This window comes from Solanum lycopersicum, chromosome 3 (genome assembly GCF_036512215.1).
Source record: "Solanum lycopersicum chromosome 3, SLM_r2.1".
Taxonomy (NCBI): Eukaryota; Viridiplantae; Streptophyta; class Magnoliopsida; order Solanales; family Solanaceae; genus Solanum; species Solanum lycopersicum.
The window spans coordinates 9,063,465-9,083,466 of NC_090802.1; the positions used below are offsets into that span (position 1 = coordinate 9,063,465).

A 20,002-nucleotide genomic window follows, 5' to 3' on the forward strand; every position below is an offset into this window, starting at 1 on the left:
AATATGTGAGAAGAAGAAAAATTCGAACATTAGAGTTAAAAATTGATCGATATTCGTCTATCTCTATTTTGATCACTCCGATTGAACAAACATCACCACTCATTAATTTATTAAAGATGATAAAAAATTCAACATACTTTCAATTTTTCTTGGTCATGAATCTTAAAAATAATTTATTGACGTTTATTTATTTTCACAAAAATCTCAAAACGAATGGAGAATAACAGATGATAGGAAAATAAATTTGAATGGGAGATTTTTATTTTTGTTATCTCCGTTATCAATGGTGGCTGCCGGGATTCACTGGGTAGAGGAAGAAGAAAGGTCAAAGGGTTAGGTGGGGGTGGGGGAGATTTTCTATTTAAATATTTTTGTGATTAATAAATAAAGGGAAACTATTTTTCATTTTTTCAAATTAAAAAATTATATTTTATTGCTAGATTGGCCCATGTGCCAAGTCTCATAATTTTATTCGTCATTTTTTTAAGTTAATGCGCGTGAATTACGCGCAAAATATTTTTAAAAAAAGTTTTCGTTTTATGTTCAATAGATACATATTCTTTAATATTAAAATGTCTAATAGGTAATAGTCCTAGTTGAGATGTCTAAGTGAATTATGCAAACAACTTTAAGGACCGCATATGACTTAAGCCAAAAGATTATGTTATGGTTCGCATAATCAAGCATGTATATGTATGTGGAAAGCCACAACCCAATTTAAGTCAAAAGAAAGAAAAGAACTAAAAAAAAAATTGATACTATAATTTTTTAAACTAAACCTCCGACCAAATAACATCTTAAAAATATTCAATCATAATATAAAAAAATTTAATTTTAATGAAAACTCCTATTAATGAGAAAAAAAAGGTACTTCTGTATCTCAAATTAATTTTTTGGAAAAGGGCCTAAAATACCCTTGAAGTATTGAAAATGGTACACAATTACCCCCATCCACCTATTAGCCCCCAAATACCCTTCACATCCACCTTTGGGTCCAAATTTACCCCTTCATTAACGGACCAAAATTAAAAAAAAAATTATAATTTTTAATTACGTGACACTCAACCATTCGTTGTAATTTAATTATTTAAAATAATTAAAACCCACCCATTACCCACCCAAACCCGCCTAAACCCGCCCCACTTACCCAATTTTAAAAAACCCATCTAACTAAAAAACCCTAAAACTTTATTCATCCAATTTTCACAAACCCAAGCTCAAGGTTGTCTTCTTCTTCATTTTGCAACTTGAAGAAAATTCGTTCACAATCTCGACTTGAACTCAAGTAAGAACTTTTGTGCACTTCGAAATTTCAGTTAGGATTTAGGTTTTAATCGATGCTACTTGTTTTGAGAATCAATTTCTATTTATGTTAATTTTTCGCGTATTCTATGCTTTTTTGACAATTACTTATGGTGATACTACAATGTTGTTTAGTGTTGTCTATTTATGTTAGTGTTGTGTGTTATTATGTTGATTTTGAGTAGGATTTTTTTATTGTTGTCTCAAGTTTGTTCTTTTCTGCCTTTACTCATCGTTTCTCCCTGTATTTCATAATAATTTTCAATTTGTGTTAGTCAGATATGTCTTTACTATTGTTAGGTATGAATTATTTTATTATTAAATGGTCCATTTTTTTAGATTTTAGGTATTATATTATATATTTTTGCGTATGTAAAGTTTTACTTTGAAGCATGTGGTCCCTATTCTTTTACTCTTGGTAGATTCCTCTGTTTTTTAAAATATTTTGTTGTTGTCTAATATGGCCCTTTTCTCTTTTTTTTTTGTTGTCTATAATGTCCTTTTCTTGAATAATGGTTGACAAGGTGGACCTATTATTCTATTATGGGGGCAAGTGGGTACTGACACCTAATGTTATTTACATTAAAAAATTCACTCATGTTTGGAAGGAGTATGATCCAGATTTATTGTCATATATAGACATATGTGAAAAGTTCCATGAAAAGTTAGGTTTTAGTAAGGTCCAACAACTTCTACTCAAAGGACCTTCTGGGAGGTATTATTTGATTGAGGGGGATTCTGGCATAAGAACAATACAGACAGCAATGTCTATTAAGTCTGGTGTACTTGAATTATTTGTTGTAGATGAGGGGGATGATGTTGTTCCAGCTATTGACATCAGCCACAATGATGAACCATACCTAGTCACAGTAGATGTTGCTACTGAAGGTGAATCAAGTCAGGAAGAAGATGATGAAAATGAACCTAATCTAGTCACATTGAATGAACCTAATCTAGTCACAGTAAATGATGGAATAGATGTTGCAACTGAAGGTGAATCAAGTGAGGAAGAAAATGATGAAAATGAACCTTATCCAAGTGACTACAATAGTGAAGAATTGGAATCCTTTAGGTTGGAAAAGAAAAGAGAAATTAATGATCAACTTGACAACTTTAAAGTGTTGGAAAAAGGTATGAGTTTTAAGAACCTTGATGAAGCTAAGAGGGTTGTAAGTTACTACTCAATTGCTAGGAAGGTTGCCCTTAGAGTTGACAAGAGTGACTCTGTTAGAGTTAGATATAAATGTATTGTTGGTTGTCCTTTTGTGTGTCTTATTTCTGAAGTTAAGAAAGGGCAAGGATTTGAAATTAAGACTTTGCAAACAAAACATACATGTCCAGAAGCATTCAAGAATAGAAGAGCTACTCAACAAGCTCTAGCACACTACTTTAAGAATAGGGTCCAAAATGATCCTAACTGCAAAGTGACTGAAATGAGAAAGATTGTAGATGATAACTTTAACCTTAATATTAGTTATTCAAAAATGAAGAGGGTTAAAAGACTTGTACTGGAAAAACTAGATGGTAGCTATGTTGATGATTTCAATAAATTGGAGGGTTATGCTCAAGAGTTAAGGGACAGTAATCCTGGTACTGATGTAATTATAAACATATCCAAAGAGGCTTTGTTGGAACATGGACAAAGAAAATTTTTGAGAATGTATATTTGTATTCAGGCTTTGAAAAGTGGTTGGAGAGCTGGTTTGAGACCATTTATAGGGTTAGATGACACCTTTTTAAGAGGCAAGTTCAAGGGAATTTTATTGGTCGCACTTGGTCAAGATTCAATGAAGCATTTATATCCACGTGCTTGGGCAGTAGTTGATAGAGAAACTATTAGAACATGGAAATGGTTCATTGAGTTGCTGAGGAACTCATTGAAGTTGGCAGATGGTGAAGGATTGATACTAATGTCTGATATGCAAAAGGTAATTTTGCAAGTGTTTGACAGTTTTTTATTTATAGTTATTGTATACACTTGAATTTTTTTAAGCTATTCTATTCTATTTTTTTCTTATTGTTACAGGGCTTGATTGGTGTTGTTAGTGCTTTGCTTCCAAAAGCACAACATAGATGGTGTGCAAAACACATAGAAGCCAATTGGTCTAAGTCTTGGAGTGGTGTACAGATGAAGAAGATGTTTTGGTGGTCTACTTGGAGTACATATGGAGAGGAATTTCAAGACCAATTAAAGTCCATGAGTTCTGTGTCTAAAAAAGCAGTCGAAGGTCTTTTATAGTATCCACCACAACATTGGTGCAGGGCCTTTTTTGACACTGTCTTCAAAAACTACTCTTGTGATAATAATTTTCGGAATCGAATCTCTTTAGAAAGAAGATCTTTTGTCTCATGGTAGCCTGCTCCAGTCCCCTTACGAAACTTTCGTTATTGGGTTAGCCATACACTTCACTGAGTCTTTCAACAAATGGATTTTGGAAGCAAGGGCAAAACCAATAATCAAGATGCTGGAAGACATTAGAATTAAGGTATTGCCGCTATTTTATATAACTATATGATAACATCTATTAATGTTTAATATGATAGTAATATGAAGGTATACATGTATAAATTATATATGTCATGTACATGTTATGTATTTCATTGTTATCTATAGGTTATGAAAAGGTTGAAAAAACTTGAAGAAGAGGGTAAGAAGTGGACGGAAGAGTATAGTCCATATTCTGTGGATCTGTATCATGATTTCAGAATGATTGCTCAAGGTTGTCAAGTTGTTGCTAATGGAGACTTAGGATATGAGGTGGTTGAGGGTGTAGATAGACATGTTGTGAATCTTGCTAGAAAGAAGTGTACTTGTAGGACATGGGATTTGACAGGAATACCATATCCTCATGCTATTAAAGCATTAGAACATTGATAAAATAGAGCCACTGAATGAGATGCATTGGTGGTATTCTAAAGAAGCTTACTTGCTTGTATACCAGCCTAAAATTCAACCTGTTAGAGGTGAGAAATTCTGGAAAATTGATCTTTCTCAAGCTATGCAACCACCACAAATTCATAAATTGGTTGGTAGACCAAAATTAAAGAGAGTAAGGGAAAGATGAGGCAAGAAAAAGGGAAGGATTATGGTCGAAAAGTAGAAAAGGATTGCAAATGACATGTGGAAATTGCAGTGCTGTAGGTCATAATCGAAGAAGATGTCCCCTAGTAAGTCATGTTTTATCAATTTTTAATTACTTTCAATGTATAATTATTTATCTTGCACTTTGACAAATTTTACAGCTTCAAGAAGAAAGACAAGTTCTCCTAGATGAACCAATCTTGATGTCAACTCTTGAATTTGTTGCATCTTCTAGTCGACAAACTAGCCATCAATCAAGTGAAGAATTCAATGAAGTTGCTGGTCCTTCAAAATCAAAGAGAAAAAATATTTCAAAGGACAAAGTTGATGCACTACCAACGAGGTCTAAAAACGATGGAAAAGAAAAAGTTATTGCACCTTTGATTGCAATTGTTGATCAGGATGAAGTTGAAGACAATATTGAATTTGAGGATGAGGATACAATCCTTGCACCTAGAGTGATATATGAAGAAAAAACTAGACTTCAAATGAAGAAGATGCTACAACAACCAATTGATTCAAGAATGATTAGTTTTAAGGGTGATGAAAATGGTGTTGTTGTCCCTACTAATTTACCATATTCACCAAAAAAGCTAACTTGGAAAGACAAAGCATGTGTGACCTCAAGTCAGTTGAAAAAAGACAAGGAAAAAAAAGATTGGCAAGCTTAAGGCAAAGAGGGGCAAACATTAGAAAGTAGTTGCTAAGTATTGGTTTAAAGAGTTTTTATTTAGTATGTAATGGCACAATGGAACTTCTTAAACTGCTATTTTTGGAGGGGCAAGCATTACAAATTAGATTGATAATGTTTTGTGGGCTGAAAATATTTTGTGACTTGAAAATTTTATGAATGCATTCTATTATTTGGTGGCTTTGTGGAACTGTTGAAACTTTGTGGTTGTGGAACTGTTGCAGTTTCGTGGTCTGTGGAACTGATGAGCAGACCATAGTATTTTTTTTGAGATGCTTCACTCGATTGATTTATTTTCAGGTCCAACATTTGAGCTGGAAAATGTATTGAAATAATGAGTTAGTTGTATGATTAAATGGCAGAGTTGTTTAGTGTACATTAAAATATGATTAAATGCAAAGGACAGTGGCTGAAAAGGAAGCACCATTACTCTTTTTTTGGCTTCTTCAATACTTGAGTTGTTAGTGTTCCTAACATCCATAACTATTTAGAGGAAGGCAAAACAATTTAGCCTCTGATTACCACAACCCTAAGTCACAAGTTTATAGTGAAATTCATATCTTTCACCTTTGAACAGAGGAAGCAACAATCACTAAATTACTGCCAAATTGATGAGAAATTAACAATGAAGTAGTAGACATAACAATCAAAACAAATGTAGCTTTGCCAGAAAATGCACACACCAATATATCATTAGTAATAACAATATTGCATAATTCTTCATTAGTAGACACAACAACAACCAACATCATCTTCACAAATAATCAAAATAAAATGCAGCTCACTAACTTAACACAAACAATTGCACTACACTAAATCATCTTGGCAGCTGCAAAACCAAGAATAATAGCCCAAGAAACTGCAAGCAAACTTATCAATTTATGAACTTTCAACTCTAACTTCGAAACTTTTTCATCCAAGCTAGATACTTTCTTCATCTTTGAACTCTCAATTTTATACATCAACTCCAAATTTGACATTTCTCCCTTCAAGGCAGAAACTTTCGTCAAATCAGAAATTTCATTTTCATTCATATCATTCAACTCAGACATTTCATCGGCAGTCATATCCTTCAAATATAATCTCCAATGCCACCCATATCCTCCACAATCTTCTTCAAATGATTTTTTTCTTTCCGAATTGAATCCAATTCAACTTTTTGATTATGAATCATGGTTGACACATGACGTGGAAGTTTGTCATCGATCCAATTCCAATAACCACAAGAATTTGACCCAACACGACCACATCTGTAGAATCGACGCCCGCCATTTTCAAGAGTTGTAGCAGTATAATATCTTGCCAAAAATCCACACTTACATGTACGAGATTGAAGTTCTTCAGGGGAAGAAATCGAAGAAGGAGCTGACATTTTCTTCAAGTTGCAAGATGAAGAAGAAGAAGAAGACAACCTTGAAATCGATTCTCAAAACAAGTAACATCGATTAAAACCTAAATCCTAACTGAAATTTCGAAGTGCACAAAAGTTCTTACTTGAGTTCAAGTCGAGATTGTGAACGAATTTTCTTCAAGTTGCAAGATGATGAAGAAGAAGAAGACAACCTTGAGCGTGGGTTTGTGAAAATTGGATGAATAAAGTTTTAGGGTTTTTTAGTTAGATGGGTTTTTTAAAATTGGGTAAGTGGGGCTGGTTTGGGCGGGTAATGGGTGGGTTTTAAATTTTGGTCCGTTAATGAAGGGGTAAATTTGGACCCAAAGGTGGATGTGAAGGGTATTTGGGAGCTAATAGGTGGATGAGGGTAATTATGTACCATTTTCAATACTTCGAGGGTATTTTAGGTCCTTTTCCGTTAATTTTTTAAACTAAACCTCCAACCAAAATAACATCTTAAAAATACTCAATCATAATATAAAAAAATTAAATTTAATAAAAACTCCTATTAATAAGAAAAAAAAGATACTTCTGAATCTCAAATCTTACCTTTGAATGATTGTTCTTTCATGTAAATCACTCCTTTCATTAGAAGAAATAAATAAAACAGGCCATAAAAAAAAATCATACTTGTATAATTAAAATTGTGAAAAATATGGAGTAAGATTAAAACCAAACAAAGAAAGAGTGACCATAATTTTATTTTGCAGCCATACCATTTTGAATACAACACAAACATTGAATCCAATTATGTAGAAATTAGAATTCTTAAAGAAAATCATATATAACTACATTGTTAATTCTAAAGATATATTCATAGAGAAAGTATGATAATTTTTTTAAACCTTTCTTTGGTGGCAGTTAACTGAGATTTGAATTACTCAAGATTTCGATTAAAAATAATGATATTTTCCACGAAGGAACGACATGAATTTCAAGTTTAATTTCTGAAGTTAACACAATACGTTTAAAGATGTAATTTACTTTACGATGCAGTTTAAATTTCCTTGAAAAGTGAACAGTTGTTGAGGAGTTATAAAATTGCTCTATTTTTTATCTATAAAAATATATTTGTTATAAATTTTAAATAAAATACAATCCTAAAATATATATTTGTGTGTATATTTATTAAATACTAAGACTCAATCTATTTTTTCTTCTCCAATTTTGAGGAAACCGTTGTCTTAATAATGTTGGTGTGTACATTCTAAAAGTTAAAGAATAGATATTATTATGTTTCGAGTTAAAATAATATATATATATATATATATATATATATATTATTATTTAAGATATATGTTATTTTCCCAATAACGTGGGTAGTTCTCTTTTTGATTTTTTTTATTATTAATGTTAATATTATTTGAATTAAAAATGAGTTAACTTCCAAAAAAAAAAAAAAGGAATCACACACGCGTTACATCACCATATATAAAATTATTTTTAAAAAACATAACAATAATTTATTATTAATTATTTTTCATTTAATATATTTTAATTATTTTAAAAGTCTTTTTTTGTGGTGCTGACATGTGACGCTTTTCACCTCTCCTATTATATATACCAGTATTTTCATGTAGCTATCAACGGTGAGTTTTGTAAAAATTCTATTTCTGTCGCAACACAAATTTTTACTATTGAAATAAATTGGATTTAAATAGAATATGATGGACACAGAGGGATCATATAACTGACTCCACTATTTTGTATTGAAGATAGATTAATTGATTGACACTACTATAACCCCTCCGAGACACTAAGACAATTTTAAGTGCAACTTTAGAGACCTTGATATGCAGGGTTGTATATAGTTTCTGTGCATTTGTATTAAAAATCACTTAATATATATGAATATTTTATTTAAAAAAATCACTTAATATATATGAATATTTTATTAAGAACCTAGTGAACTGTCTTTTCTGTTGGGTTATGGGCCTTTTTTTCTTTCTATGTGGATAAATAAAAGCTCAATTTGGACCAACCCATTTTATTCCCATAGGACCATTCTTATGAGGCAAATATAAGCCTATTTAGGATTTATTTTCATATACACAAAGAGTTTTTTCAGCAGCCAAAAAAAGAGAGAAAGAGAGAAGTTTTCGCAGTCAAAATTCAGCCCTAACACCCAACTTCAAATTGAGATTCCCACTTCGTTTCTTGTCCGATTGAGCTGATTTTTGGACAGCATATTATCTTCATCTCAAACTTTGATTAGGAACTGACAGAGTTGGATTTGGTCGCCTGCAGCTTCAATTTTGCTGTCATGAGTAGTAGCTGCGAAATTGGTGATTTTGCTCTTTTAATTCTCTAGATTTGGTGCAATCTTATTTTGTTGTTGCTCGTTGTTTGACACTTGTTTTGTGGCCAATTTTGGAGAACAATTTTGTAACTCTTGGTGATTATAGTGGAGCTTTTGGTCCCGTGGTTTTTTACTCTTCACATAGAAGGGTTTTCCACGTAAATCTTGGTGTCTTGTGTGATTGGTTTATTATTGCTTTGTTATATTTGTTTGATTGAATTACTTGCTGTCTTACTATCATATTGCTTGTGGTTGTTTGTCTTCTCTTGGTTCAAATCGAGAAGGCAAAATATAGACTTGGGTATTCTTCTGCTGTTATCCTGTCAGACATTCTTTGTTAATGTCTTGTCTTTCCCAACAAAGTGGTATCAGAGCATTGATTATTGTTGATTGTCGTTTTGAATGATGGAGGCGAATATGAGCAAAATGAGTGTTTAAATGGTAGTAACTATCATATTTGGAAAGGCAAGATGAAAGATCTTCTATTTGTCAAGAAGATGCATTTACCTGTGCTTGCTTCTAATAAGCCTCAGTCTTTGAATGATGAAGAATGGGAATTTGAGCATCTGCAGGTTTGTGGCTATATTAGACAATGGGTTGAAGATAATGTTAGAAATCATATTGTGAATGAGACACATGCCAAAGTTTGTGGGACAAGCTCGAGACATTTTATGCTTCGAAGACTGGCAACAACAAGTTGTTCCTATTGAAACAATTAATGAATATCAGGTATAAAGAGGGCACTCCTATTTCTGATCATATTAATGATTTTCAGTGTGTTCTTGACCAGCTGTCCGGAATGGGTGTAAAGTTTGATGATGAGATACAAGGACTTTGGCTTCTTAATACTCTACCAGACTCTTGGAAAACTCTTCGAGTTTGTTTGACTAATTCTGCTCCCAGTGGTGTTGTAACCATGGAATATACTAAGAGTGGTGTCTTGAATGAAGAAATGAGAAGAAGATCTCAAGCCTCATCTTCTTCAGCTTCACACTCCGATGTTTTGGTTACTGAAGATAGGGGGAGAAACAAGTCCAGAGCTCAGAATGATAGAGGTAAAAGTAGAAGCAAGTCAAAGTCTAAATACAAGAATATTACATGTGACTATTGCCACAAGAATGAGCATATCATGAAATATTGTTACAAGCACAAGAGAGATATGAGACAACAAAAGAGAGAAGGCGATAATGAAAATCGTGTTGCTGTTGTTGCTAATGATGATCTTCTTGTTTCTTGTGATGCAAATGCCATTAATCTTGTTCGTGATGAGTCTAGCTAATTTGTGGATTCTCGTGCTACTTCTCATGTCACGCCAAAGAAGGAATTATTTTCTTCTTATACTCCAGGTAATTTTGGAACGTTGAAAATGGGCAATAATCATGAAGTTGAAGTTATTGGCATTGGGACAGTTTGTTTGGAAAGTAACAATGGTTCCAAACTAGTTCTCAATAATGTCAAGCATGCTCCAGATGTTTGCTTGAATTTGATTTCTGTGGGATATCTTGATGATGAGGGTTATGTTAATACACTTGGTGTTGGCCAGTGGAAGCTTACTAGAGGTTTGATGGTTGTGGCCCGTGGTGACAAGTTTTCTAACTTGTATGTATTTCAGGACTCCATGTCCAGAGACTCAGTAAATTTGGTGGAGAATGATACTTCATCAGAGTTATGGCATAGAAGGCTGAGTCATATGAGCGTGAAGGAGATTGATAGTTTGGCTAAGAAAAATTTGCTTTCTGGAGTGAAACAAGCAAAGTTGAAGAAATGTGTTCATTGCTTAGCCGGTAAACAGAAAAGAGTTTCTTTTCAAAGTCATCCGCCTTCAAGAAAGCTTGATTTGCTGGAGTTGGTACATTCTGATCTGTGTGGTCCTTTTAAGGTAAGATCTCATGGTGGTGCACTTTACTTTGTGACTTTTATTGATGATCATTCTCGCAAACTCTGGGTATTTCCTTTGAAGTCCAAGGATCAAGTACTTGATGTGTTCAAGAGTTTTTAGGCCTTGGTTGAAAGACAAACAGAGAAGACATTGAAATGCATCCGCTCAGATAATAGTGGTGAGTATATTGGTCCTTTTGATAGATATTGCAGAGAGCAGGGTATTAGGCATCAGAAAACTCCTCCAAAGACTCCTTAGTTAAATGGTTTAGCAGAGAGGATGAACAGAACTCTAGTTGAGAGGGTTAGATGTATGCTTTCAGATGCTAAGCTATCAGATTCCTTTTGGGCAGAAGCACTTAATACTGCTGCTTATATTATCAATTTATCTCCTGCTGTTGCTTTAGATGGTGATGTCCCTGACAGAGTTTGGACTGGTAAGAATGTTTCTTATGATCATCTTAGAGTCTTTGGGTGTAAAGCCTTTGTACATATTCCTAAGGATAAAAGGTCAAAGTTGGATGTTAAAACTAGGCAGTGTATCTTCATTGGTTATGGTCAAGATAAATTTGGCTATCGTTTCTATGATCCTATTGAGAAGAAACTTTTTAGAAGCTGTGATGTTGTGTTCTTTGAAGACCAAACAATTGAAGATTTTAACAAAGCTGACTAGGCTGATTTTCAGAGTAGTGATAGCTTAGTTGATGTTGATCCAGTTTCTTTGACTATTGCACCGAAAGAAAATCTTCATAGTGATGAAAATCAAGTTGATAATGAAGATGGTGATCATGTTCAGAATGACCGGCATGATGTTGTTGATGCTCCAGTGCAAGATTATGTGGTTGTCCAACAACCAATTATAGATGCTCCAGAGAGTTCTCTCAGACAATCTAGTAGAGAAAGAATTCCTTCATCTCGTTATTCTCCCAATGAGTATGTACTCTTGACTGACGGGGGAGAACCTGAGAGTCTTGATGAGGCCATGAAAAGTGAAGAGAAAAGAAAGGTGGTTTGATGCTATGGAAGATGAGATTAAATCCTTGCATGATAATCATACCTTTAAATTGGTTAAGTTACTTAAAGACAAAAGCTTTGAAAAACAGGTGGGTTTTTGGGGTGAAACATGAAGATGGTAATCCAGTTCCACGGTACAAAGCTAGATTAGTTGTCAAGGGATTTAATCAGCAAAGGGGAGTTGATTTTAATGAGATATTCTCTCCAGTTGTGAAGATGTCATCCATTCGTGTGGTTCTAGGCTTTGCTGCAAGTCTAGATTTAGAGGTTGAGCAAATGGATGTTAAAACTGCTTTCCTCCATGGTGACTTAGATGAAGAAATTTATATGGAGCAACCAGAAGGTTTTGAAGTCAAGGGTAAAGAGAATTATGTTTGCAAATTGAAGAAGAGCTTGTATGGTTTGAAACAAGCTCCCAGGCAGTGGTACAGGAAGTTTGGTTCTTTTATGAGTCAGCAGGGCTTCAAGAAGACTTCTTCAGACCATTGTGTTTTTGTGCAAAAGTTCTCTAATGGTGACTTTATTATTGTGTTGCTTTATGTTGATGACATGCTTGTTGTTGGTCATAATACTTGCAGGATTCAGAAGTTGAAGCAAGAGTTGAGTAAGTCTTTTGCTATGAAAGACTTAGGACCAGCAAGGCAGATTCTTGGCATGCAGATTGTCCGTGATAGGAAGGCCAAGAAATTGGTATTATCACAAGAGAAGTACATTCAGAAAGTACTTCGCAGATTCAGCATGGACAAAGCTAAGGTTGTTAGTACACCTTTAGCTATGCACTTCAAATTGAGCACGAAACAATGTCCTTCTAGTGATGATGAGAAGGAAGATATGAAGAAAGTTCTTTATGCTTCAGCTGTTGGTAGTTTGATGTATGCGATGGTTTGTACAAGACCGGATATTGCTCACGCTGTTGGAGTTGTTAGCCGTTTTCTTTCTAATCCGGGAAGAGAACATTGGAATGCTGTGAAGTGGGTTATGAGATATCTCTGTGGCACTTCTAGTCTGAGTTTGTGTTTTGGTACAGGGAAGCCTATTCTTTGTGGTTATAATAATTCAGACATGGCTGGTGATGTTGATACTCGCAAGTCTACTTTAGGGTACTTGGTTACTTTTGCAGGGGGAGCTGTGTCTTGGCAATCTAGGTTGCAAAAATGTGTTGCTCTATCTATTACAGAAGCTGAGCTTATTGCTGTCGTTGAATCTTGTAAAGAATTGCTTTGGATGAAGAGATTCTTGGGGGAACTTGGTTGTGCTCAAGAGAGGTATGTGCTTTATTGTGACAGTCAAAGTGCTATACATCTTGGCAAGAATTCTACGTTCCATGGTCGGTCTAAACGCATTGATGTGAGATACCATTGGATTCGAGATGTATTGGATTCTAAGTTGCTTGAGCTTGAAAATATTCATAGAAATGACAATGTTTCCGATATGATGACTAAAGCTTTGCCAAGAGGGAAGTTTGAAGATTGTTGCAAGGTCGCTGGGATGGCGGTCTCCTCCACATAGTCGTGAGGGGGAGAATTGTTGGGTTATGGGCCTTTTTCCCTTTCTATGTGGATAAATAAAAGCCCAATTTGGACCAACCCATTTTTTGCCTATAGGACCATTCTTATAAGGCAAATATAAGCCTATTTAGGTCTTATTTTCATATACACAGATAGTTTTTTCAGCAGCCAAAAAAAGAGAGAAAGAGAGAAGTTTTCGCAGTCAAAATTCAGCCGTAATAGCCAACTTCAAATTACGATTGCCGCTTCGTTTCTTGTCCGATTGAACTGATTTTTGGACAGCATATTATCTTCATCTCAATATTTGATTAGGAACTGACAGAGTTGGATTTGGTGGCCTGCAGCTTCAGTTTTGCTGTCATGAATAGTAGCTGCGAAATTGGTGATTTTGCTCTTTTACTTCTCTAGATTTGGTGCAATCTTATTTTGTTGTTGCTCGTTTTTTGGCACTTGTTTTGTGGCCAATTTTGGAGAACAATATTGTAACTCTTGGTGATTATAGTGGAGATTTTGGTCCCGTGGTTTTTTACTCTTCACATCGAAGGGTTTTCCACGTAAATCTTGGTGTCTTGTGTGATTGGTTTATTATTGCCTTGTTATATTTGTTTGGTTGAATTACTTGCTGCCTTACTATCATATTGCTTGTGGTTGTTTGTCTTTTCTTCGTTCAAATCGAGAAGGAAAAGTATAGACTTGGGTATTGTTCCGCTGTTATCCTGTTAGGCATTCTTTGTTAGTGCCTTGTCTTTCCCAACATTTTCTAGAATCATTAACCCACAAACTCAATGTAATATACTGGCTTTGCCTCTATTGAAGGCTAAATACGCCTAAAATAAATTTCAATGTAATATAAGTTCTCTAAATATTTTGTGGTAGTATTGACGTGAAATGAGAAGGCTATATATATGTGTGTGAAAAGGTAAAGGAAACTATTACCAGATAAAACAACAAAACCTGAAAGGAACAATGAAACAAAGAAATTAGGCAAACACCAGTGAATAATACAGATGAAACACAGAACACTATTTTTTGTATTAATTAGCCAGCCATATTAGGCAAACACCAGCAAGTAATGAGTCCTTCGTCTTCTTCAGCAGCTTGTCATGATTATTAGCATACTAACATTAACTTTGATTTTGCTTGTTTTACGAAAATATATAAAAATTGACCAAGTTTAAAAAAAAAATCAATTAATCCTATAATTTAAGAAAAATTGACTTTTCAAATTAACAGAGTCGCTACTTGATTTTTCAGTAAAATAAAAAAAAAACTTAAAAAAAATTTCAAAAGATTTAAACAGAGAAAAGTCAGTTGAAAAGATTCGAAGTTCAAATGTACATTCCGAAAATTTGTTAGGTCCTCAGAATGCCCGATAACTTGCAGTTGACCGTCGATTTGACTGAAATGACTTTGACTTGAATTACCAACCTTTTCAACTAAAGCTTATTTCTAATCATTTTTATTTACTTAAAATTATTTTAAAAAGAGTGAGTAAAGGTGGTTGATTAGTTATAATAATAGAATAAAGACTATTTCCCACATATATATGTAATATTTTATTTTAGACTTATTTATCATTATAATTTAAATTAATTATCTCTTTTTAGGGGAAATAGTTAAGGGAATGACCTAAAGGAATGAACTTTAAGGGTTGATGAACATCAAAAAATAGAGTAAAAACTTAGTAGAATTATATGTATATAAATAAATTTTGAATATATATATAAATATATGTATATATATATATGTATATATATATATATATATATATATATGTATATATATATATATATATGTATATATATATATATATATATATGTATATATATACATATATAAATGACTATCACTGGAGATTAATTAAATTATGATCAAAAGTGTTAGTCAATATAAGGACAAGTAAATAAAAAAGATAGAGAAAGGAAAAATTTGAACTTTGGCCAACTTCCCAAATTCTATTAAGTTGGACTCTAGCCGACCTGTTCTAATACTAGAATGGCCCATGAAATGGGTAATGCCCCACTTTAACTCCTGCTGGGCCTGCTGGAAAATTTGTTGGGCCTTTGGCCCTACTTTCCTTCAAATGACCCGTGTATACACTTTGTGTATATTATGGTATATAGACCGTATGCGACCCGTTTTTGGGATTGCCAATTCTATATTTTCGCTGAACCCTACATCTTGTATTTCTTGCCTGTGTTTTTGTATTTCTGGCACCTATATATTGTACATTCTGACTGTATATTAGTGTATAAAGCTGATATATCGATCTGTTTTTTTTTGACTTTTCAGGGGCTGGAAAATTAATTTCCAGCAACATATCGTTGCCTTCAACCTGTTCACCATTTTAGAGGGCTGACCAATTTGAGCAGGAGGGTCTGAGCCATTGTGGCTCAACCAAGAAGTGCGGAGGGAGACATAAAGTCCGCGAGGACTCGAAAGGAATTTCACATTTTTCCGGACAACTGAACTGTGACAAAGATGAGCTAAGGGCGATTTCAGTACCACAAGTAAACTCCAACGACCTCCGATAGGACTCCGAAAGAAAGTTTCTGAAGAGACGATGAAAATTTGTTGGCTATTGGAATGCTATTATTTGCTTTTATGACGAGATTAATCAACTATTTTTCTCAATCGCTTTTCTAATATTTTTCTCACAAGGTAATTTGTCTCCGAAAATTCAACTCCTTAATGTCGACCCTTCTCAAAAAAAATTCCTCTTTTTTTTCTCGCCCCCTCTCCTTTCTCAAGGTAATAGTAAAGCATATATATAGAGGGGAATTAGGGCAAGACTTGGGGGGGGGGGGGACCAAATCGAATTCAGGTCCAAGCCCACTCCCAAAATTCAAAATTTGAATTCCTTCATCATTAGAGGCAGACCTTTTTTTTTCTGAATCTCTGAATCTATTCCCAAAATGGGAAGGGGAATGGACGAATTTGATTAACTTCCCATCCTTGCACCTTGACGTGGCGTAATCTATGGCTACGAGGACGATTCACATGCTGCCATTGCTAAGAAAAATCGTACATCAGGAAAGGGATGTCCAAGGAAGAGGACAAAGAATGAAGGGTGTCGCCTCCTCGCTCACTGTTCACGCGGAGGAGAAAAGTTACAGTGATCGTTTGGTGAGATATTATTTGGGTCGGTATGCATTTCTATTGGGAATGGGCCTGAGAATGGGTCATTTAGGTGTGGGTTGGCTGAACAAAAGGGGAATGAGTTTTGGGCTAGATGATTGTTAAGAGAAAATGGCCTCGTATGGACTTTGCAAAGAGTTGAAATTAAGACTAAAAGATAGCGATATATTTGTAAAAAAGACTAGCCAAGTGTATTAATAATTTAGCTTAAAATTGATTTTTTTTTGGAAAATTAGGTTAAAATCAAATAAGATGAATTACTATGAATTAATTAACGAACTTCTTAATCTTAACGAAATAAAATAATTAATTGAATCTCAAACTAGTGATCCAAACATATGACCATAATTTGAGCTAAACTAATTTATAAAACATACTAATTATATAAAATTATATAAAACAATATAGTATCTAAAAATTATAAAAAGGTGACAAAATTATCAAAATAACTTCCAAACTTTTAATTTTTTTTGAAATTTTATAAAACTAATTATTTTAAATTGTTTGGGAATTTAGGAAGCTCAATATGATTAATTTATATTGGGGAGGGTCAAAATTAGGTGTCAACAATTGTCCCTCGTTATACTCAGATTGATGCAAGAAATCCGAGGAAAATAAAATTGATCAATCTAATTTTGATGGACCACACATTTAACTCTGGGAAAGGAATTATGGTCGAACCCCGAAAATGAGTCTCGTACATATCTCAGGCTATATGAGAGTTCAGACCATTTATAGTTCAATACGCTTGATTTAACGCATAATTTTAAAATAATTCAGAGGTCATCGTGATACCGAATTATGAAGGGATTGAGATGCTAGGAAATAAGATTTAAGAGCGAATGTTGGAATACAACCAATTTTCAGCCTTGATCTCGCCTACATATCCTTGTATCGTCAGGAATCAAGTTGTCTATAGTTCGACTCGATCGGTTGAGAAGGAAATCTATTATGCTAGATAACCTTCGATTCTGGATGAGTTACATATTAAATCGAGTACGAAAAAAAGGCTTGTAACCTCTTAACCATGAATGTGACATGCTTCACACCCATGATTAAGAACTTGCACGGACATAATTTCCAAAAATCTTGATACATTGTCACTCAAATTGAAAACTTTCTTCCGACATATACCAAAATTTTTGAATGCGAGACTGAAACTGACAGACCTAAAGAAATACCCACATGTCTTCTGATATTGGTGTGGTTTTATTGTGGTGGAAGTCGCTCCTCTGGTCGTGTCCTAAGAGTTTGACACTCCTCTTTGGACTATGTCCCAGTTCGCTGCAAAAAAAATCCACGTTGTGCTGCATCCTTGTTGATATCGTCTGCACCTGTGGTTTGATTTGAGAATTAATCCTCTTGGATGCTCTCGAAAGACTCAAACAACTTGTTAGTAGAAAATGTAATTGAAAAAATGATAGTATCTCTTACTATGCTTTTCAGTTACTCTTGATGTGAAAGATGTCTCATAAGTATGTTTAGTATATATCTTTTTTGAACGCAGTATGTCCGTTACAACTCATGATTTGCTGAGAATTTAGATATGTCATTGCTTGTTTTCTGCACGGCAAACTCTGGTGATCTCTACAGCGAGCTAGCCAGCTCAATAATTATCCAACTCTAACGAGGTGGATGACTCGATGATTATGGCTCGATAATAGTCCAACTGTAACGAGGTGGATGACTCGATGATTATGGCTCGATAATATTCCAACTGTAACGAGGTGGATGCTCGATAATATTCCATCTGTAACGAGGTGGATGACTCAATAATATTCCATATGTAATGAGGTGGATGACTCAATAATAGTTCAACTGTAACGAGGTGGATGACTCGATAATATTTCAACTGTAACAAGGTGGATAGCTCCATAATAATCCAACTGTAACGAGGTGGATAACTTGATAATAGTCCAACTGTAATGAAGTGGATGACTCAATAATAGTCCAACTGTAACAAGGTGAATAGCTCGATAATATTCCAACTGTAACGAGGTGGATGCTCGATAATTATGGCTCAATAATAGTCCAACTGTAACAAGGTGGATGCTCGATAATATTCCATCTGTAACGAGGTGGATAGCTTGATAATATTCCAACTGTAACGAGGCGGATAACTCAAAATAGTCCAACTATAACGAGGCGGATGACTTGATAATATTCCAACTGTAATGAGGTGGATAGCTCGATAACATTCCAACTGTAACGAGGTGGATGCTCGATAATATTTTAATATAATTCAAAAATAGGAACTTGAAAATGGATAAATAAATATACGAACCACTTATGGGGTGGATCACCCAACAAACTATATGCTAAAGTCTTTGATTGGACAATCATAACACATAATCCACTTATTGGGTGGATACCCAATAAATTAGAATTCTGACTCTGACATTGTCAAGAAACATGTACGCCTAAATTGCTACGCTCAAACATACTAAAAAAATTAAATTGACATTTATGCACGTCGCAACTATGATTTTGTTCTCTAAAAGAAAGAATTATCAAGGTGAATGACTTAATTCATTCACATGAAAATTAAAGACATTCTTGTCTTCCTTGAAAAAATCAACAAAATTTGAGTTTGTTGCAGTCATTTTTAATCGTTATCAAAAACTTATAACAATTCAATAATTTTGACTGTCAAGGAGATATTGCGGTCACCGTTATCTTTTTGATGTGATGGACTCGGTAAATTTCCCTTGAAATACTCCTAAGTTAGTATCACTTTTGATCATCTTCAGATTTGATGTCGATTTTATATATAATTTTGACTTTATTAATAATATCACCTGCAAAGCTCGACACCAAACATTAGTATCGATGATGAAGTAAAGAATAAAAGTAAAGTTTAAGAGCTGGATTAAGTCGTTCGGCTTGTCCAGATTAGGCTATGATGAGTCCAACTGAAACTTTGATCATGGCTCGCCACTAGCGATCCTCATACATATTATTTCTTAAAACTTTAAAATAATTGGTCATTGTGTCTTCAATATTCCTGCAAAATAAGATAAATAAAAAAATTGCTTAACATCTTTTCTTTTTTTCTTCAACAAACCCGATGATCCGGGTGATGCAGCAACACAGGCAATCTTTCCGGTTTTCAGCCCATCCTTGAAAGTCTCTCCAGCTTTGACTATATCAGCAAATTTTGCTCCAATGAGCAGCATGATTTTGTCGTAGTATTTGGGCACTTGAACCCGCACGAATACTTCGACTATCTCTTTCTCGGACATAGGAGGCCTTACTCTAGCCACTTCTTTTCTCCACCTGTATGCAAACTCTCTGTAGCTTTCAGTAGACTTTAGATTCATCATTTCCAAGGAGTAGCAACCGGGAACAATTTCCACGTTATAAGAAATCAGTCGATAAAATCCTTGGCCAAGGCATTCCAACTGGGCCATTGTCTAGTCTCATGGGAAGTGAACCATTCTAGAGCCTCCCCACATAGGCTTAGGCTAAAGAGCCACATCAACAAAGTTTCATCTCTACCAACCCCGACAAGTTGGTCGCAGTAGGCTCTCAGATGGTCCATATGATTCTCTAGTCATTCAAAAGTATCAAAGTTTTGTATCTTGAACCCTTCTAGGAGGTCCAGATTCGGATGAATTCAAAATACTCATAGTTCAGACCAGTAACGTCGGGGATGCATTGGAACTCCTTCACTACTTTCATAATATCCTCTTTTATA

At 34.4% G+C, this 20,002-nt stretch overlaps 1 protein-coding gene across 1 annotated transcript; it reads left to right on the forward strand.

The window, feature by feature from the left end:
- The first annotated feature begins 1,190 nt into the window (after nt 1–1,190).
- Nucleotides 1,191–5,186, forward strand: LOC104646812 (uncharacterized). The gene is made up of 4 exons (XM_069296308.1): nt 1,191–3,230; nt 3,329–3,788; nt 3,917–4,470; nt 4,546–5,186. Exons 1-2 carry the CDS (start codon nt 1,815–1,817, stop codon nt 3,539–3,541), a joined length of 1,629 nt encoding a protein of 542 aa, XP_069152409.1. The 5' UTR covers nt 1,191–1,814; the 3' UTR covers nt 3,542–3,788; nt 3,917–4,470; nt 4,546–5,186.
- Nucleotides 5,187–20,002: the final 14,816 nt, after the last annotated feature.